The sequence below is a fragment of the Rhamphochromis longiceps genome, linkage group LG3 (assembly GCF_057381845.1).
Source record: "Rhamphochromis longiceps isolate RC_006_pf linkage group LG3, R_longiceps_female_GT1.1, whole genome shotgun sequence".
Classification (NCBI taxonomy): Eukaryota; Metazoa; Chordata; class Actinopteri; order Cichliformes; family Cichlidae; genus Rhamphochromis; species Rhamphochromis longiceps.
The window spans coordinates 61,519,522-61,537,087 of NC_140559.1; the positions used below are offsets into that span (position 1 = coordinate 61,519,522).

Sequence of the window (17,566 nt, forward strand, 5' to 3'; positions counted from 1 at the left end):
AAATTCATGGTTTCCTTATAAAGTGGTGTTTTAATCACAAGTTCACCAGTCCAGAAATCTACATCCATACTGATACAACTAAAACTATATGTCATGCGCCACGGCGCGCGTGCACAAAAGGATCCAGATGCAGACTCCGCGCTAACAGAAAAGACACTTTATTGAAATAACGAAAGGCGACCCGGGAAAACTAGAGAGCAAAACAAGAAACTAAAAACCCGGGGAATAATGACACGAGGAAGCCAAGATCGGGACCATGGGAGGCTGCAATAGAAAGGGGAGATGATTACTAGGGAGCCGGAAAGTAGGGAAAACACATCAGGACTGAGTTAGAGTAGGGGGCTTACGATGGAACGGGACTGTGGGAGCTCGGGAGGGAAGTGTGGCAGTCCGTGAGCAGAAAGTCCGTGGAAATAGCGAATGGGCCAGATGATGCACCGAGTGATCCAGTTGAGCCGGAGGACAGGCAGGTGGCAGACGCCGAGTCGAAACCTGGACACAAGTAGGCAGATTAAACACAGTTCCAACCAGAAGGGAATGCACGCTTTCGTGGAAGTCTAGTTACCACTGTGGGGGGACTAACGGACTGGCGTGGAGCCTTCCATCAGTGCCGGGTTCAGTAGATCTCCGTGTAGTCACCGTGATGGAGAACAGATGTGCCGGTGATAGCCCGGGGGTGTGGCTACCCGAGCGTCACGCATTCCTCAGACACAGGACCACGGACCATGACACTATAACACATTTTCATATACTGAACATGACTCCTTTATCTGTAAGGAGTAGTAAGGTGATAAAGGCAGAGATTAATGACACAGCTAGGATATTTTATTTAAACAATTTAGCAGGGGCAACACAAACAGCTCCCTCAAAATTTCAAGATAAAATCACACAAAACTTCTAATTTCCTGACTAGTTAATTCTATGCTGATGCTATCAAACACATCAAATGTACATGTCTGATCTTTTAGTCTTACTAATGTGTGGGGTTTAGTCTACTGCTGAAAAGAAACTTGGCTGCAATTAAAACACGTTGTAGTTCTGGCTTACTTGTTAGTCTTTCTTGCATAAGACTCTAACACAATCATTTTCTGCAATCTGCAGCTATCAGAACAAGCTGTGTGGCCTGTGTGGCAACTATGATGGAGATACCAAAGATGACTTCCGCAAACCGGATGGAAGCTTAGCTGAAAATGCCAATGACTTTGGACACAGTTGGAACATGAATCCAGAGTGAGTATTGCAGAGATGCAAGTGTAAAGAAACATTTACCATTGACAAAAGACAAATGTTCTTAAGATGATGGTCTGTCTTGACAGATGTAATGAGAAACCCAACACTACCATCCCTGAGTGCAATGAAGAAGAACAGGAACTGTATGAAAGCTCTGGATATTGTGGCATTCTGCTGGACAAAAATGGACCTTTTGCTGTGTGCCATCCCAAAGTCAACCCCAATGTATGTTCATGTAGAGGATAGTGCACATATAATAAACAAATGTGGAACCAGTCCTTATTCTGAGCTTGTTGTATTTGTGTATGTGTGTGTGCATTCAGGGTGAAAATGTGATATTAGTAATAGTGGAATAATTTGAATATATGGTTTTAGATGGTCACACAATATAAAGCATTGTAACAAAGTGATTGTTTGTTCTCAGAATTACTTCAGGGACTGTGTCTTTGACTTGTGTGAGCTGGATGGTGCCAAGCCCATTTTGTGTGAAGCCATTGAAGCCTATGTCAATGAATGCCAAGATCGTGGGGTCAACCTTGGACCATGGAGGAATGAAACCTTCTGCCGTGAGTATTGGAAGGACAAATGATTTAATTTAGTAGTAAAATATCTTTAGGTATATCATTAGGTAAAAATCAGCTTGGCTGAGTAGTTGGGAGAAAATAACACAAAGAAGTTTATGTCAGTTTTGACTTGTGGAAGAGTACTTCATACGGGCTTCCTACTCACTAAAGTTAACTGAGGGAGTGCTGCTTTAGCATACCTAGTTGGGCAGACAACATATGCCAAGAGGCTGCAGGAGACTGGGTTACCACCAAACTCAAACAATCTAGTTCCACGGAAGACAACACAGCTGGAAGTGCCAAAGACGTATCTCTTTTCTTGTGAAAAGCTGTCATTTTATATTTTAACCAGCACATACTTTTGTTTCCTATCACTAACTTCAACCTCTTGTGGTCTGCTTAGCACTGAGCTGTCCCCCAAACAGCCACTATGAACCTTGTGCAGATCCTTGTCAGGAAACATGCTTTGGAAAACCCCCCTCCTGCTCTGGTCCCTGCTCTGAGTCCTGTGTGTGTGATCCCAGCTATGTCCTGAGTGCTGGCAAGTGCGTTAAGGAGAACATGTGTGGCTGCAACCACACGAACGGCCAGTATTATGAGGTATGGTGAAGTGGGTCTGATAAGCCGGCAGTGAATCATTTGGTCCTTTGTATTTCAAGTCAGGTCACTTGCAGTCTCTTTATGTCCTCTCTAAAACAACATTTTCATACATACATGCATAAAAGGATCTACAAAGAATCATCTGTGCCTGCTATGCTTAATTGTCAATTTTGTTGTCTGTTTGTCAGCCTGGAGAGGAGTTTTTTGAGGAAGACTGCAAGCGAAAATGTTGGTGTGGTGCAGCTGGAATTACCTGTGAAGCCTCTGAATGCCCCCCAATGCATGAATGTAAACTTCAGGATGGAGAGCTGGGCTGCTATCCTACGAGTATGTTTGTAATGTTCACACCTAGCATTTTCTATCCCTGCTCTAATATACATAATTAGACTGAGTAATGGAAGATAGAGAAGCACAACCCAGAGGTGTCTTTTACTTTCAATAACAGTGAAATATTTATGTGTGTGTTGCTGTTATGTTTCTTTTGCTCTCTTCTGTACGGTTTGTCTATAACAACACTTGTTACATGCAATTCTTTATAATGCAAAATCACAGAGTTGCAGAAAAGAAATTGAAATAATACAAATTTTTGTCTAGTCAGGAAATGATATATTCCTTGCATCTATTTTAATGCCAGTATAAGTCCAAAGCAGCAGTGAACTGCACTGTTATTAGGTAATTGTTCTACAGTGGCTTCATCTGTGTTTCAGTCTGATGTTCCTGATGTTTTTCCCCTCTCTCAGGCTTTCAGGATTGTGTAGTTTCTGGGGATCCACACTACAACACCTTTGACAAGAAGTACTACAGCTTCATGGGAACCTGTACTTACACACTGGCCAGAAGCTGTAGGAACAGCACAGGTACACACTATTTTGAGACATTTATTCATTAAGATGTTTGGGTTTCATTGCACCTGTTCTAGTCTTGCCACACCACACGCACAAATGAAAGTTTAAATGAGCTAAATTTACTCATTTATTATTTTCATCGCAAAGCATGACATATATTGTTTTCATTCACGTTTGCTGCAAAGAGAAGACACTGAATGTCAGTGGTGGTTTGTATGTTAATGCCAATGTTCACCTTTAATATAAACACACAATATTCCTGATTGTCGTGGTCTTCCCTGTGCAGGCCCTTGGTTCTCTGTGGAGGCAAAGAATGAAGAGAGAGGAGTTGCAGGAGTGTCATACCTGAGGAAGCTATATGTGACAGTGGATGGAATTACTGTGACCCTGATGAAGAGCAGTAGAACACTGGTCAGTATATGAATGAATTACTATCTCTTGTATTTCCCATCTTTAAGTAAAATGTGTGCCAGCAGACATCCCACACAGTAGTTGTATCATCACCATGGATGTCTTATGTCTACACATAACTGACATTTTAGCAAAGAACTCAAATTATATCTTTAGTTACATTGTTGCTAACAGCATGTAAAAAACAAAACAGATTTTTCCCATTTTGTCAGTTGAATCTATGCCAAAGATAACACAGTGTGATAGGCATAAAGCAATGTCCTTCTTGCTTGTTAAAACTATACAAAGTCTGTTTTTGCCTGATATACTGCACATTGCACACTCTTTGTACTTTTATACTCCCTGACCTGTCCACCAATTAGACGTTTACACAGTCTGTTTAACATCTTTATATTCTTATATTCTTAACATCTTTTTCTTCATCACTGAATCAGGTGAACGGAGTACGGGTGGCTCTGCCCCACTCCCCCTCTCCTCTCATGTCTATTAGTCTTGCTGGTCAGTTCATCACGCTTCAAACATCCTTTGGCCTGAGGGTGCGTTGGGATGGAAACCATTATGCCCAGATCTCAGTTCCCAGGTTAGTATAAATATTGGTTTGAACTATTTTGATATTGTAGAACTTCTTTTTATTTGCTTCACACATTCATACAATACACCTGACCACTGTCTCCATTGCTCTATCATTATTTTTTTGATGACCACTTTCCTCTGATGCAACCATAACCTAACGATCTGAAGAAACTCTGATAGATAACGATCTAAACTGCTGAACGTCACCAGTTGTTTTATGTATGTTGTGAGAACTTTAAAAAAAGCATAGCAGTCCATTTGTGTGCATATTGTGGACATATGCAACTTTTAATATATACTAACGATGCCCTGGTTTATTGTATCAGGGATCTTTGCATTCTCTTCATTTGTTTCTAGAATTACAATAAAAGGCCAAGCAACACCTTATTAAACATTGCAAATATTCTTAAGCTTGTCTTATTTTAATCCTACATATCCTGCCTTGACTTTGTTCTACCAGCTCCTACTATGACCAAATGTGTGGCCTTTGTGGTGACTATGATGGGAACCCAGACAATGACTTCACTAAACCAGATGGCACTGTGGCAGGAAATAGTAATGACTTTGGGAACAGCTGGCAGACCAAAGACGATGAAGATGACTCGTGAGTTCCAACATATCTATCTTTCTGTCTTTTGGATTTCTTCTGGTTATGTCTTTTGTTACCTTGCTGTCGGACTCTTTCTGACAAACTGAAGAGGATGTAACTGTGTTTTGTATTTGTGTTGACCAGATGTACCCCAGGAACAAAGCCTGATCCAGACTGTGACCCCAACTTGGAAGCTGAAGTTGTAAAACCAGAGAAATGTGGTAAAATTACAGACCCTACTGGACCCTTCCGGTAAGAATTCACAACCCCTCCACTTTTGGTTATCGACTTGGTTAAACTGATGGGATTCCTGGGATTTTACAACGTTTTTTTCCTGACCTTATAAAATCATGAAATAGATGGCAGCATGCCTGGTAATCACCCAACTGACCTGTAAAATATGAATAAATATTTTCAATACTATTACTGTAATGCTGTAATGAACCCTTCTGGCACTGGGATGCCAGTTTTGTTCTTTGTCCCTCATTCTCAAACGCAGCAGCAAGTTTTTACCAATGACTTGCCAGTTTATCTCTATCTATCGTTGCAAAAAACCTGGGATACCAGGTTCTTTCTATAACCCTCCTTTGCAAATACAACAGTGAGCTTTTGGCACCAGGATGCCAAGTTATTATTCCTCATTTGCAAATGCATCAACAAGGTTTTCTACCCAGGAGATTCCAGTTTCCCTTCCCCTCTATCCCTCCCTCGCACAATGCAGCAGCATGCTTCTTGGCACTAGGATGTCAGGCTTTCTTTCTCTATCCCTCCTTCACAAATGCAGGAGCAAGTTTTTAGCACCGGGTTGCCAGTTCCTCTTCTGTCCCTCCCTTTTTCACAAAAATGCAGCAGCATGTTTTTTGGCACAGGAATGCCAGGTTCTCTTTCTTTCTCTATCCCTCGTTCACAAATGCAGTAGCACGCTTTTAGCACCGGGTTGCCAGTTCCTCTTCCGTCCCTCCCCTTTTCACAAAAATACAGCAGCATGTTTTTTGGCACTGGAATGCCAGGTTCTCTTTCTCTGTCCCTCCTTTGCAAATGCAGCAGCAGGCTTTTAGCGCTGGGATGCCATGTTTTCTTTCTCTTTTCCTCCTTTACAAAACCATGGAATACCATTGCAAAAAGTGAATACTTTTTGCAATGGTATTCCAGGTTCTATTTCTCTGTCCTTCTTTTTCAAATTCGCCTGCATACATCAGGTACCGGGATGCCAGGTTCTTTTCCTTCATTTGCAGTAGCAAGCTTTTCTTCCCTCTATCTCTCCTGAGCAAAATGCAGCAGCGTGCTTTTTGGCACCTGGAAGCCAGTTTCTCTTTCCTCTTTCCCCAATAACTTGGATGCCAGGGTCCATACATCTATCTATCTTTCACAAAATGTAACAAAGCACATTCCTGACACCGTATTGCCAGTCTCTGTCTCCATATCGATCATTTTCAAACACAGCAGTAAAAGCTTTTACGAGCCGTCAAGCCATTGCCTCATGTCTTAAAATACAGACATGCATCCATCCAGCCTCCACACCAGTCGAGCCACGTTGCCACTCGATCAGGGGTTCTCCTCATTAAGCTATTAAGGTCTTTCGTTTTCTGAAATCTGCTTTGTGGTCTTCTCCCACCATTCCTTCGTAATTTTCCGAACTCAACCACTCCACTCTCTGGAATCCTTGACCACCTTCTCTCTGCGCTTCTCTTTTGTCCTGCTTTCCTTCTTCCACCTCAACCTGTAGCGGCAGATGGCTGTCCTTCCATGGGAATGGTTTTGCCAGAGGTTTCTTCCTGTTAAAAGGAGTTGTTCCTTCCCACTGTCGCCAAAGTGCTTGCTCATAGTTAGTCATATGATTGTTGGGTTGTTTCTGTAGGTATTACTGCAGGGTCTACCTTACATATAAAGTGCCTTGAGGCGATTGTTGTTGTGATTTGGGGCTGTATAAATAAATTGAATTGAAAAATTGAATTATTACTGCAGAGGTCTTTCACCTTCACAATGCACAATTATTGCTGCTTCTAGGGGATGCCTTCTTTGGGGATCTGCCAGCCCGGGAGGCACCAGTCCCCTTTGCGCCCTTCCCTAAAGCTCAGTTCAACTCATGTTTAAGCCATTCACCTTTTTCTAATAGGAACACTGTAAAATGTAAAATGACAATGTGGACTCAGTTAGTGAGTTAGAGATAAAGTATCCAAACACTTCCCTTCCTGTTCTTATCTATATATAATCCCCCAGTTCTACTAGCTGTTTGTTCTTCCATTCATTCCCAACCCTCCCTCCCCTTTTTCAATTTCAATTCTTTCACTGTTTCACTTCTCATTAGTACATGGGGATCTGCCAGCCCAGGAGCCACCGCCAGTCCCCAGCGAGGCCTTCCCCAAACCGCAGTTCAATTCATGTTTAAGCCATTCACCTTTATTCACTGGCCCCATCTAGTGAATTGTTGCTAAACTTATGCAACAGTTGTTGACTGTTTCACCACCAAATGTAGCTTGTTTGTTTGTTTGAACTCAGATTTTCAGTATATGAGCCTCTGCCTTTTCCTACCTAAGCTAAGTGAGTGCTTTTCTCTGTTACAGGGAGTGCATCAGTGTAGTTAATCCCACTCCATTCTTCCAAAGCTGTGTGTATGACATGTGTCAGTTCAACGGCCAGCAGCACGTGCTGTGTGACCAGCTCCAGGCCTACACTGACGCATGTCATAGTGCTGGAGCCAAAGTCTACCAATGGAGAACTCCAGACTTCTGCCGTAAGTTTGAATCTGAGATATACCAAATATATCTAAAAGATATATGATATATAAAACATAGTCACAGTGACATCACCCATTGGCTTGATAAGCCCCATTCTGAAGCATAAATGAATAAAGACTTGAATAATACCTTTTCATGTTGGAAAAATGAGCCTTCAGCATTTTCCCTTTTAAATGGGGTGCATGCCATAGCTTCTCCATTTGGAAGTTGTATCCACCTGTAAATATAACCACGATATATTACATCCTGCTCACCAACATTATAATTGAACTTATAATCATATTTATAATTGTATAGGGAGGAGAGTTTAAGATACAGTGCACAATGCTGAAACCAATGTAAAATATTCAATGCAGTTAATATTGTCCTTGCTTTCATTTATGACACTGAATTAAATCAATATGAGATACGTAGGTGCCCTGTCTTTGAATCATCGTACTACCCACTCCCTTCTCTGTTGCTATTTGTCCACCATTGTTCCCTCTCATTATTGTTCATCCCTGTGTTTGTCCACACAGCTCTGACCTGTCCTCCCAATAGCTCCTACTCCCTTTGTGTGAATTCATGTCCTGAGACATGTCTTGGTGTGGTGGGACCACCTGGCTGTGAGGAAGTGTGTGTGGAGGGTTGTGAGTGTAACCCTGGCTTCATTCTCAGTGATGACAAATGTGTGGAACTGAGAGACTGTGGTTGTGTGGACCCCAGTGGAACCTATCACCCTGTAAGTGGAAACAGCCTCCAAACAATTAAAACCATATTCCATTTACCTTTAAAATGTGCTAAGCTCATGCTAACATCATTTTCAGTTCTCTTTATGACTTCAACAGGAGAGACGCCAAGAGACACAAAGACCCTACAGTACAAAAGAAATTAAAACTCAACTAAATTAAGGGTGCATAGACTGCAGTGAACTGTTGGCACATAAATATTGGTTTTACAACAAAGATTTTTACTTTCAACTTATCAAGCACAGATTATATTTATTATACTGTATTTTACCTGAATTTAAAAGACACTGGTGTTATAGAATTTGTATTTATGTCACAGCATTTACATACGGGTGCCACCACAATTAGCAAGCCCAAAATCAATAAATAAATGAGTGTAGGTTGGCCTAATTAGTTAGTGGCATACAGAATCCCTGGTTTGCATCCACATGTATATTTATATACATTTTGATACATTTATATTTATATATTTATTTATCATTTTTGATCTTTCCCACAAATTTCCCACGTGTGGGACTAATAAAGGTTATCTTATCTTATCTTTATATTCGTGTGATGTATAAGAGAGAATTACATGACAAAATTTTGATTGTTTTTTGTATTCTGTGTACATTTTTCAGGTGGGCGATGACTGGTACTTGGAGGGTTGTGAACAAAAGTGTATGTGTCACAGTGGAGGTCTGCTACAGTGTCATAACACCAGCTGTAACCCAACTACTGAGAGCTGCCAACTACAAGATGGAGAATATGAATGCCACCCTATTGGTATATTAATCACACCGCTTCACATACATCTAAAGATTATTATTTCATTTAACACATCTGACATCTCAGTGCATTATCCATTTTATATAGTTCCACTGAAATCTGCATTTGTTTTGCTCATCATGGTAAATGATAAAGTAACTCCCTGCCTTCTTTGTTCAGGAAATGGTATCTGCTCAGTTTCTGGTGATCCTCACTACATAACCTTTGATAAACGTACTCACCATTACATGGGTTCATGCTCCTACACCTTGACCAAACCCTGCAATGTCTCCTCTGGCTTGCCACATTTCACGGTCCATACCCAGAATGAGCACAGAGGAAGTAATAAGAAGGTTTCCTATGTGAGGGCTGTGGTGATCAATGTGAATGGTATCACTGTCATCCTTGGCAAGGGACACACGGTCCAGGTAGGCAGAGGGTTCTTCCAGTCACTCATACAATAAACAGTATCTCTGTTTGCTATCTTAGTGCTTTTACCCATTTTATTTACTACCAACTGAATAATTTTAAGGCCAATATGTACAGCCTAGGCCTATTGGAACAAGAACCACTTGTAAGATTTTCTTTAAATCTCTTCATAATCAGATTTAAGATTTTTATAATCTGCAGCAGTCAAAATAAAACACAATTTTTAAAAAAATTAAACTAGTTCTCCACCAAATTTAAATCAACAGAATGCAAGTATAACAAAGCTATATTTATAGCAGCCTCTTTACTGAATGTGTTTTCCTAACATGTGTTTTAATAACAGATTCAGCCTCGTCTCAGTAGAAGGTGGAAACTGTCCCCTGCTGCATTTGTATATAAAGATGGTTGATTTAAAGGAAAAGTCTACTGTAGAGGAACAAAGAACAAGTACACATAATAAGCTGTGTTTTTCTGGCAATAATATTGTGATCTCTGGCTGTTGTCAGGTCAATGGCACTGCGGTTGTTCCACCTGTTACCTCCATCAGGGGAGTTAAGATCTACTTGAGTGGAAAGTTTGTTGTCTTAGAAACATCTTTTAATCTGAGGGTGCGTTTTGATGGAAACCATCATGCTGATGTCACTTTGCCAACTTCCTACAATGGCCTACTCTGTGGGATGTGTGGTAAGAGCCAGTGCAATTATTTGCTGTTGTTCCTTACTAAGTGAATAAAACACAGGATTTGACTAATTAAAATAGAGTGATTTTGAATATCTGTTGTCTCCACAGGAAATTTCAATGGGAACCCTAATGATGACAACTTGAAACCAGATAACACACCAGCTGCTAACACCAATGAGCTAGGAGACAGCTGGCAGGTTGCTGACTCAGACCCCGAGTGAGTCACATTACAGAAAACAGAATATAAGACCTTTAATTTTATCTATTTGTAGATTTTCATTTCTTCATCATTATGTCAATACAAGAATTGTTGATCCTACTTTATTCCTAAGTTCCTTTTATTTCATTGTCATTCGGCTTTGACTGCTACGTCTGCATTAAATATCGCTATTAAACTTTTCAAGTTCTTCCCAGAAATTGTCCTGTACATGTCACCAGTCTCCTGCTAATCTTAGCCTTAGAATTACCAAACACAAACATGTTGACTCCATTGCAATGAATTCTCCCATTTCCTCTCAGCTGTACTGATGGTACAGAAGAAGAAGATTGTGATGTAAAGGTGGAGGAAGAGGCCACGAAGCCTACCAGCTGTGGCATGATCACTGATCCCAACGGTATGAAAAACACATATGTGTGTGCACGCGCTCTCTCTCTCTCTCACTAAGATACACACACACACGCACACATAAAAGAATGTTATCATTACAACTAATAGTCTAATATCATCTACCCATCCATCCATCCATCCATCCATCCATCTATGGTCCTGGGGGCAGTAGTTTAAGGAGACAAGCCCAGACTTTCCTCATCCTAGTCAGCTCTTCTGACATTAATAAGTTATATTTCCAGCGATCTCTCACTCCAACAAGTCCTGGAACTGACCCGCCTCCTTCAATCACAGAATACCTTAACTCAAATGTGTCCAGGTGGCATCCTAGTCAATGCCCGAACCACCTAATTGGCTCCTTTGAATGTGGAGGAGCTGCCACTCTACTCCAAGCTCTTCACCCTATCTTGGAGCCCAGCCACCCTTCGAAGGAAGCTCATTTCCGCCGCTTATGTACATAACCTCATTTTTTTCGGTCGCTACCCAGAGCTCTGAACCGTAGGTCAGGGAAGGATCATAGATTACCCAGATGCTATCCCAATCCGTCTGTCAAATCAATTAAATTTTATTTGTACAGCCACAAATCACAATAACAGTTGCCTCAAGGCACTTTATATTGAAAGGTAGACCCTACAATAATACATATGCACAAGATCCCAAGACCCCTGAACTCATCCCTGACCTGGAGTGAGTGCTCCACCTTTTTCTGGCTGAGAACCGTGGTCTTGGACTTGGAGGTTCTCGCTTTACACTCAGCTGCGAAACGTTCCAGTGGAAGCTGGAGCTCACCATGTGATGAACAACAAAATCTGCAAAAGGCAAAGATGGAATCCTGATGCCACCAAATGGACAGCCTTCATTACTTGGCTGTGCCGAGATATTCTTACATAAAAACTATGAACAGAATCAGTGAGAAAGGCTGCCCCTGGCAGCCTACCACTGATTTTCCCAGGGAGGGTGAGAAATGTGATCCCTTATAGTTGGTGCACAGACTCTGCTTCCATTACAGAAGACCTGACTGTAGGATTGAGGATTGTTTGCCATTTTAATGGACTCACCAAACTCCTCCTTTTTCATCTACTGCCTTTCACTCCATTTGGCCCGCAGGTACCTGTTGGATGCCTGTAAATACTAAATAGACTGATTCTTATATGATGCTTTGTATTGTCACAAGCACGTGACTAGAACACACAAACTCCTCCACTGAAACAATATGCTGGTTTACAGTGTGTACTTAATCTTATTAAGCACTGACATTTGATGACTTCAGCACCCTTGTAGACAAAACATGGCTCTCAGCACAAGCCAGGAACTGTGGAAGCGATGCTTGGGAAATGATATGACGTATATATGCAGTAAAACAACCAATTGGTTTGGTGATGTGAAATATAGATATGTGCTGTTAGCTGAAGTAAGCCCTTCATGCCTTTTTCCCACTTTGTATATGTCTCACATATATTAAACAATCTTTACATTTACCTTAAAACTTTTGGGCTGGCCTCTCTGATATATATCACTGTTAGGCTAGACAATGTGGTGAAAATCATCCCCAAGCAGTCGCTTCAACTACACTTTGTTCTATCTTTGATCTTAACCTCAGGAATCTTTAAGCCCTGCCACTCTGTTGTATCCCCTGAGCCATACTTTGAGAGTTGTGTATTCGACATGTGTGCCACTGGAGGTGAGACCGTGGCTCTGTGCCAGGCCATAGAGACCTACGCCGACATGTGTGCTGCTGCAGGAGTCCCCATCGAATGGAGGACGAACACCTTCTGTCGTGAGTCCTGTTTTTCTTTGTGTGTGTATAGAGAAAAAATAGGATCTTAAGTAATACTTTTTCCATTGCTACCAAACGTATTACTAAAGTAATAATAACAATATTAGATGTTTCCCTGAGAAATCAGTGCCTTCATTTTGAGCGTGACAAAATGATCAGTTTAAATATAAAAAGTTGAGTATAAAGTAAGAAAATCCCCATGATTTGTCCAATACACCCAGGTCATCTTCCACTTTCTTTACTACTAGTGACATTATAGTATGTAGTTTATATTTCCATTTAAAACTGCAGTGTCTGCTGTCTAACAGAGGTTACATACGCTTGATTTTTAGGTGCTAAGGAATAATGCTTATATGCTGCTTTATGGGAAACACAAAGGTTTATTGGTCCACAGAAACATATAGTGGACATTCCAGACCCTCCCAGATTTCAAGAAAATTTACCAATATTTGTTTGTTTGTTTTTTTCAGAAAAATATCCTGGTGAAAATAGTGCAGTTTAAACTATATACTCTCATTTGTTTCACTTTCACTAGGTTACATCTCTCACAAGGTTTAGATAATTCCACTGCGAGCACCAAAACTGTCCCTCTTCTGAGTTAGGGGCCAACAATGGTTCAAAAAGAAATGATGTACACAAACTTTATGAGTTTTGCTGTAACATGTTTCCTGTAGACAAATACAACCTTCTTTTTGTTTATAGATATGTAACAACTGTTGTGCATTTTTACAAACAACCCTAAAAATTGCTTGACTCCCTCCAGCTCTGAAGTGCCCCCCAGGCAGTCATTACACCTCATGCGGCCCTGCATGTCCTCAGCCGAGCTGTCAGAACCCTGCAGGACACGGCGGCTCTTGCGATCTTCCCTGTGTGGAGGGCTGCATCTGTGACACTGGCCTCATCCTCAGCGGAGACAAATGTGTCCCAATCAGCCAGTGTGGATGCACTGATGGTGATGGGAAATACAGGCCGGTGGGTGTGCAGTGGGAGATTTTCCTTTTTGCAAGAAAATGTGTTTTATGTAAGGGTGCATTAAACTTTTTTGGTATATGTTTAGGTTGGAGACACTTGGTTCACAAAGGCTGACTGCTCAGAGCAATGCAAGTGTGCTGGAAACAACAACATCAGCTGTGAGTCTTGGCAGTGCAGCCCTGCACAGGAGTGCAAAGTGGTGGAAGGAGTACTAGGCTGTCATTCTACAGGTAAACTGAACGAAGGGCTGGATAATTACATGTTCACGTCACCTAAAGCTGTGTCAGTGTATGTTTTTGCCCTTTTACCGAGTCTCATATCCGACCTCAGGTAAAGGAGTGTGTCATGTAGCTGGAGATCCGCACTACTACACTTTTGATGGTGTGATGCATACGTTCATGGGAACTTGCACATATACTCTGGTGGAGGTATGGGAGGAGTTTAACTTACTTTGTACACAACAGATATTCCTGTGGTGCTGTTTTGTCTTTGAAAACAAAATATACACTATTTTAAAGGTGTGCAACGCCACCCAAGTCACTCCTTTCAACATAGTGGCTAAGAATGAGGAACGTGGTCAACCAGAGGCATCATATGTTCGCTCTGTGAAAGTCACCCTGTACCCTGGCACTGTTATTGAACTGCAAAAGGGCCGCAGAGTTCTGGTATGTGACATAGTTTATGATTTTACAGACATTCAAATATAGAGGAACTACGCCATACTGAAACAATCAGCAGCTGACATGATTTCACTTTTCTGTGCTCAGGTGAACGGACAGCGGGTGAAAACCCCAGTTTCCGTTGACTTGGCTGGAGCTAAAGTGATAACCAGTGGAGCCTATAGTCTGCTGGACACAAACTTTGGTCTACAGGTGAAATTTGACGGAGTCCATCACGTTGAGATCACTGTTCCAGGAGAATATTTTGATAAGGTATCAGAAATTAAGACCATGTTTTCTAGTGTCTGCATCACAACTCTTTCAATGTCAAGTCACATGAGGAAATTAAAAATTACAAATTGTGTATGCTAGTTATGGCTGCTTGTAGTAGCTGCTCTGCTGTATATTACAGAAACATTGCAATAACCTTGTTCCACTGGCCTCTTCTCCAGGTGTGTGGCATGTGTGGAAACTACAACCAGAACCCCTCTGATGACAACCTAATGCCCAACAAGAAACCAGCCAAGGATGACATTGAACTGGGAAACAGCTGGAAATCAAATGGAGACAGTGATCCTGGGTCAGTGGGTAACAACCAGTGAACAACTTTTAGTGTTGTTATGCGGATATTAGTTGTAACTCTATCCGGTCTTTAAGTGATGACATGTTGAATCCTGCTTCCAGGTCCAAACTACTCTGCGTTTAATAAGGCTGTTGTGTTTTTAACATGTTTTAATGCTTTGTATCTTGTTCTATTTAATCTGAACAAGCCCCTAAAAACAGTCGGCTTCTCTTGTTTTTCTTTTCTGTTTTTTTACCACTGTTCATTTTAAAGCTCAGTTTTTAAAACCTTACATGTAACTACAGCCCAGCCCATGCAGCAGTACATTAATGACTAACCTCGTATTGTGGATGGATTATCTCAGTTGTTCTCCTGACTGAAGTTTGGTCCGTTTACAGCATCCTGCCATGCGATTGCATTTTTCCCTAACCATCTGGAACCCTCATGTTAACTTTTATCGAGTGGAAAAAGCGATATATAAACATGTAGCACATGATTATATACCAGCTAGCCTACAAACGCCACTGCTGTTTAGTTTTCTGTCTTCATTTATGCTGGAAATGATAGCAGAGCTGTACATTTTGGAAATCCCTCATTCAAACATGCTATATTACATATAGATGGAAACTAGCGAGCTAACTGCTTGCTAACTTCTAACTCCATTACATTTCATAAATTCGGTTTCCATGGATTCCTGGACATTAAACTTAATTGTTACACCTGGTAAAGCAGCAACGCTGATCATTTTATTAAAGATGAAAGAATTTAGACAGTTTTTAACTCTCAGTGATGCTGCAGTGATCGTTTGACTTTGGGACCTGCAGCGGAGTTTGGACGTCAGACTTAAAGATAGTAGTGGTCTCCAGATTCACCAAACACGCAAAACACCCCTGGTTCCAGATAGTGGTTACTCTAATGAATCAAATGTATGCTGTCCATGTTGGCGAAATTACACCCTGATCCAAATGTTCTTCTGTTCAGTTGTCAGCCAGACACCCGTCCAGACATCCACCCAAAGTGTAGCAAAGAAGAAGAGATGCTGTATGAGGCTCAGTGTGGTGGGGTCATTCTCTCCAATAACTTCAAGCCGTGCCACGCTCTAGTGCCCCCTGAGGCTTTCCTGGCTAACTGCGTCTATGACATGTGCGAGTATGACGGCATGCAGACTACGCTCTGTGACAACGTGGAGGCATATGCTCAGGCCTGTCAGAGTGCTGGTGTCACCATCAGCTGGAGAAACAGCAGCTTTTGCCGTGAGTTACAGTAACAAAGATTCACATAAAGATTTGAATTTATTGTTTGTCTTACCTCATTCTCGTCCCTCTCTGCAGCCCTGCCCTGTCTTCCTAACAGCCACTACTCAGACTGCACAGCCCCCTGCCCTCCCACGTGCTCTGACCTCTTCCCTGTCTTCTGCCATCTGCCTCCAACTACTTGTCTCGAGGGCTGCCAGTGCAATGCTGGTTACGTCCTCAGTGACGGCAAGTGTGTTACTCTGGACCAGTGTGGCTGTCTGGACTTAAACAGGGAGTACCATGATGTGAGTACAGTACTGCCCGTACTGTTGCTAGATGATGGACTCAGTGGGATGTTCCATAATAGAAAATCCTGAGCTCAAAAGTACACAGAGGCTATGAGGATTTAATATTAGCATATTGAAAACCCTTTATTCTAAGTCCAGGTATAACCAGTCCCATGCATGTCTGTGTGTGCGCCCACAGGTAGGAGATTTGTGGCTAACAGATAAATGCACTGAGTCGTGTACCTGTAACCCTGGTGGTGAAGTCAGATGTGAGGACCACAGCTGTAATTCGAATTCACTGTGTGACCTGGACAAGAATGGAAACCGCTACTGCAGACCCACCGGTGAGTTTGAGAGACTTCAAACCTTAATAAACAAGCAAAGTAACAAAAATGACTGTGGTTTTTGACCATGAATCCTCCCATTTTCCACCATCGTTAGAGTTCAATCAGTGCAGCATCTGTGGGGATCCTCACTACCTAACATTCGATGGCTTCAAGCATCACTTCCAAGGTGTCGACACCTATGAACTTGCTCTGGGTCACAACCTGTCGAGCTCCCTGACGCCCCTGGTGGTGAGAGGAAAGAACGTTAGACGTGGAATGAACAAGAGGGTGTCGTTCCTGGAGGAGATGGACATCAATGTTTACGGTGTCAATGTTAAATTCCTGCAGAAGAAGACTGTCCTGGTCAGCTGACACTTTGTTAAAAAAGAGCAGGTTTTCATGCATTTCTAATGGTAAAAATGATGTAACGCAATCCTACCTGATCTCCTGTAGGTCAACGGGGAGTATGTAACACCTCCTCTCACACCAGTTGATGGTTTGACCATCACAAGGAACTCCAGGCAGATCCAGCTCACCACTGACTTTGGACTCACTGTACGCTTTGATGGCAACAGTCGAGGAGGTAAAAGAAGAAGACAGTTCTGTCTGAGAACGTCTTAGGCTTTTGTACAAATCTGTTCACGTTCCTCTTATGTCTCTCTGTTTGTGTATCAGAAATCATACTTCCTGGTACCTATAAGAATTCTGTTAGAGGACTGTGTGGGAACTATGATGGCATCACCAGAAATGAATACATGAAGCCAGATGGGACAGTAGTCAGGGATCTTAAAGAATTTGGAGATAGTTGGAAGGTCAATGATCGACCTGCCAACAGACTTAGGATCTTGGACCGTCCTATCCGTGCACTGAGGTACGATTACAACCAGGCTCACTGCTTCTACAGATTTCTGTCACTATTTAACAGAGAATATTGTTGTTAAAGAAAACTGCCTTATGTTATAAAATAAAGATAATTATTGCTGCCCGACAATAATTAGCAGAGCTTG

The 17,566-nt window shown here is 41.8% G+C and overlaps 1 protein-coding gene and 1 long non-coding RNA gene across 2 annotated transcripts in view; one reads left to right on the top strand and one right to left on the bottom strand.

The window, feature by feature from the left end:
- The window catches only part of zanl (zonadhesin, like), an 83,412-nt gene that overhangs the window by 60,853 nt on the left and 4,993 nt on the right, over positions 1 to 17,566 (top strand). The window contains exons 82-111 of the mRNA XM_085401171.1: positions 1,102 to 1,230; positions 1,317 to 1,455; positions 1,655 to 1,796; positions 2,197 to 2,393; positions 2,582 to 2,720; positions 3,134 to 3,250; positions 3,525 to 3,649; positions 4,084 to 4,229; positions 4,683 to 4,826; positions 4,956 to 5,063; positions 7,376 to 7,545; positions 8,068 to 8,270; positions 8,898 to 9,042; positions 9,205 to 9,452; positions 9,960 to 10,137; positions 10,243 to 10,351; positions 10,654 to 10,748; positions 12,342 to 12,518; positions 13,282 to 13,490; positions 13,576 to 13,720; positions 13,821 to 13,918; positions 14,009 to 14,155; positions 14,258 to 14,422; positions 14,602 to 14,729; positions 15,693 to 15,964; positions 16,043 to 16,251; positions 16,433 to 16,577; positions 16,675 to 16,922; positions 17,013 to 17,142; positions 17,235 to 17,430. Coding sequence (XP_085257297.1) covers positions 1,102 to 1,230; positions 1,317 to 1,455; positions 1,655 to 1,796; positions 2,197 to 2,393; positions 2,582 to 2,720; positions 3,134 to 3,250; positions 3,525 to 3,649; positions 4,084 to 4,229; positions 4,683 to 4,826; positions 4,956 to 5,063; positions 7,376 to 7,545; positions 8,068 to 8,270; positions 8,898 to 9,042; positions 9,205 to 9,452; positions 9,960 to 10,137; positions 10,243 to 10,351; positions 10,654 to 10,748; positions 12,342 to 12,518; positions 13,282 to 13,490; positions 13,576 to 13,720; positions 13,821 to 13,918; positions 14,009 to 14,155; positions 14,258 to 14,422; positions 14,602 to 14,729; positions 15,693 to 15,964; positions 16,043 to 16,251; positions 16,433 to 16,577; positions 16,675 to 16,922; positions 17,013 to 17,142; positions 17,235 to 17,430 — 4,803 coding nt within the window. The remainder of the gene's footprint in view (positions 1 to 1,101; positions 1,231 to 1,316; positions 1,456 to 1,654; positions 1,797 to 2,196; positions 2,394 to 2,581; positions 2,721 to 3,133; positions 3,251 to 3,524; positions 3,650 to 4,083; positions 4,230 to 4,682; positions 4,827 to 4,955; positions 5,064 to 7,375; positions 7,546 to 8,067; positions 8,271 to 8,897; positions 9,043 to 9,204; positions 9,453 to 9,959; positions 10,138 to 10,242; positions 10,352 to 10,653; positions 10,749 to 12,341; positions 12,519 to 13,281; positions 13,491 to 13,575; positions 13,721 to 13,820; positions 13,919 to 14,008; positions 14,156 to 14,257; positions 14,423 to 14,601; positions 14,730 to 15,692; positions 15,965 to 16,042; positions 16,252 to 16,432; positions 16,578 to 16,674; positions 16,923 to 17,012; positions 17,143 to 17,234; positions 17,431 to 17,566) is intronic.
- Positions 21 to 724, bottom strand: LOC146675606 (uncharacterized). Its single transcript, XR_014910291.1, has 3 exons — positions 566 to 724; positions 348 to 492; positions 21 to 264 (listed from the first exon to the last, which is right to left on the bottom strand). It is a non-coding gene; the product is annotated as an uncharacterized LOC146675606 (long non-coding RNA).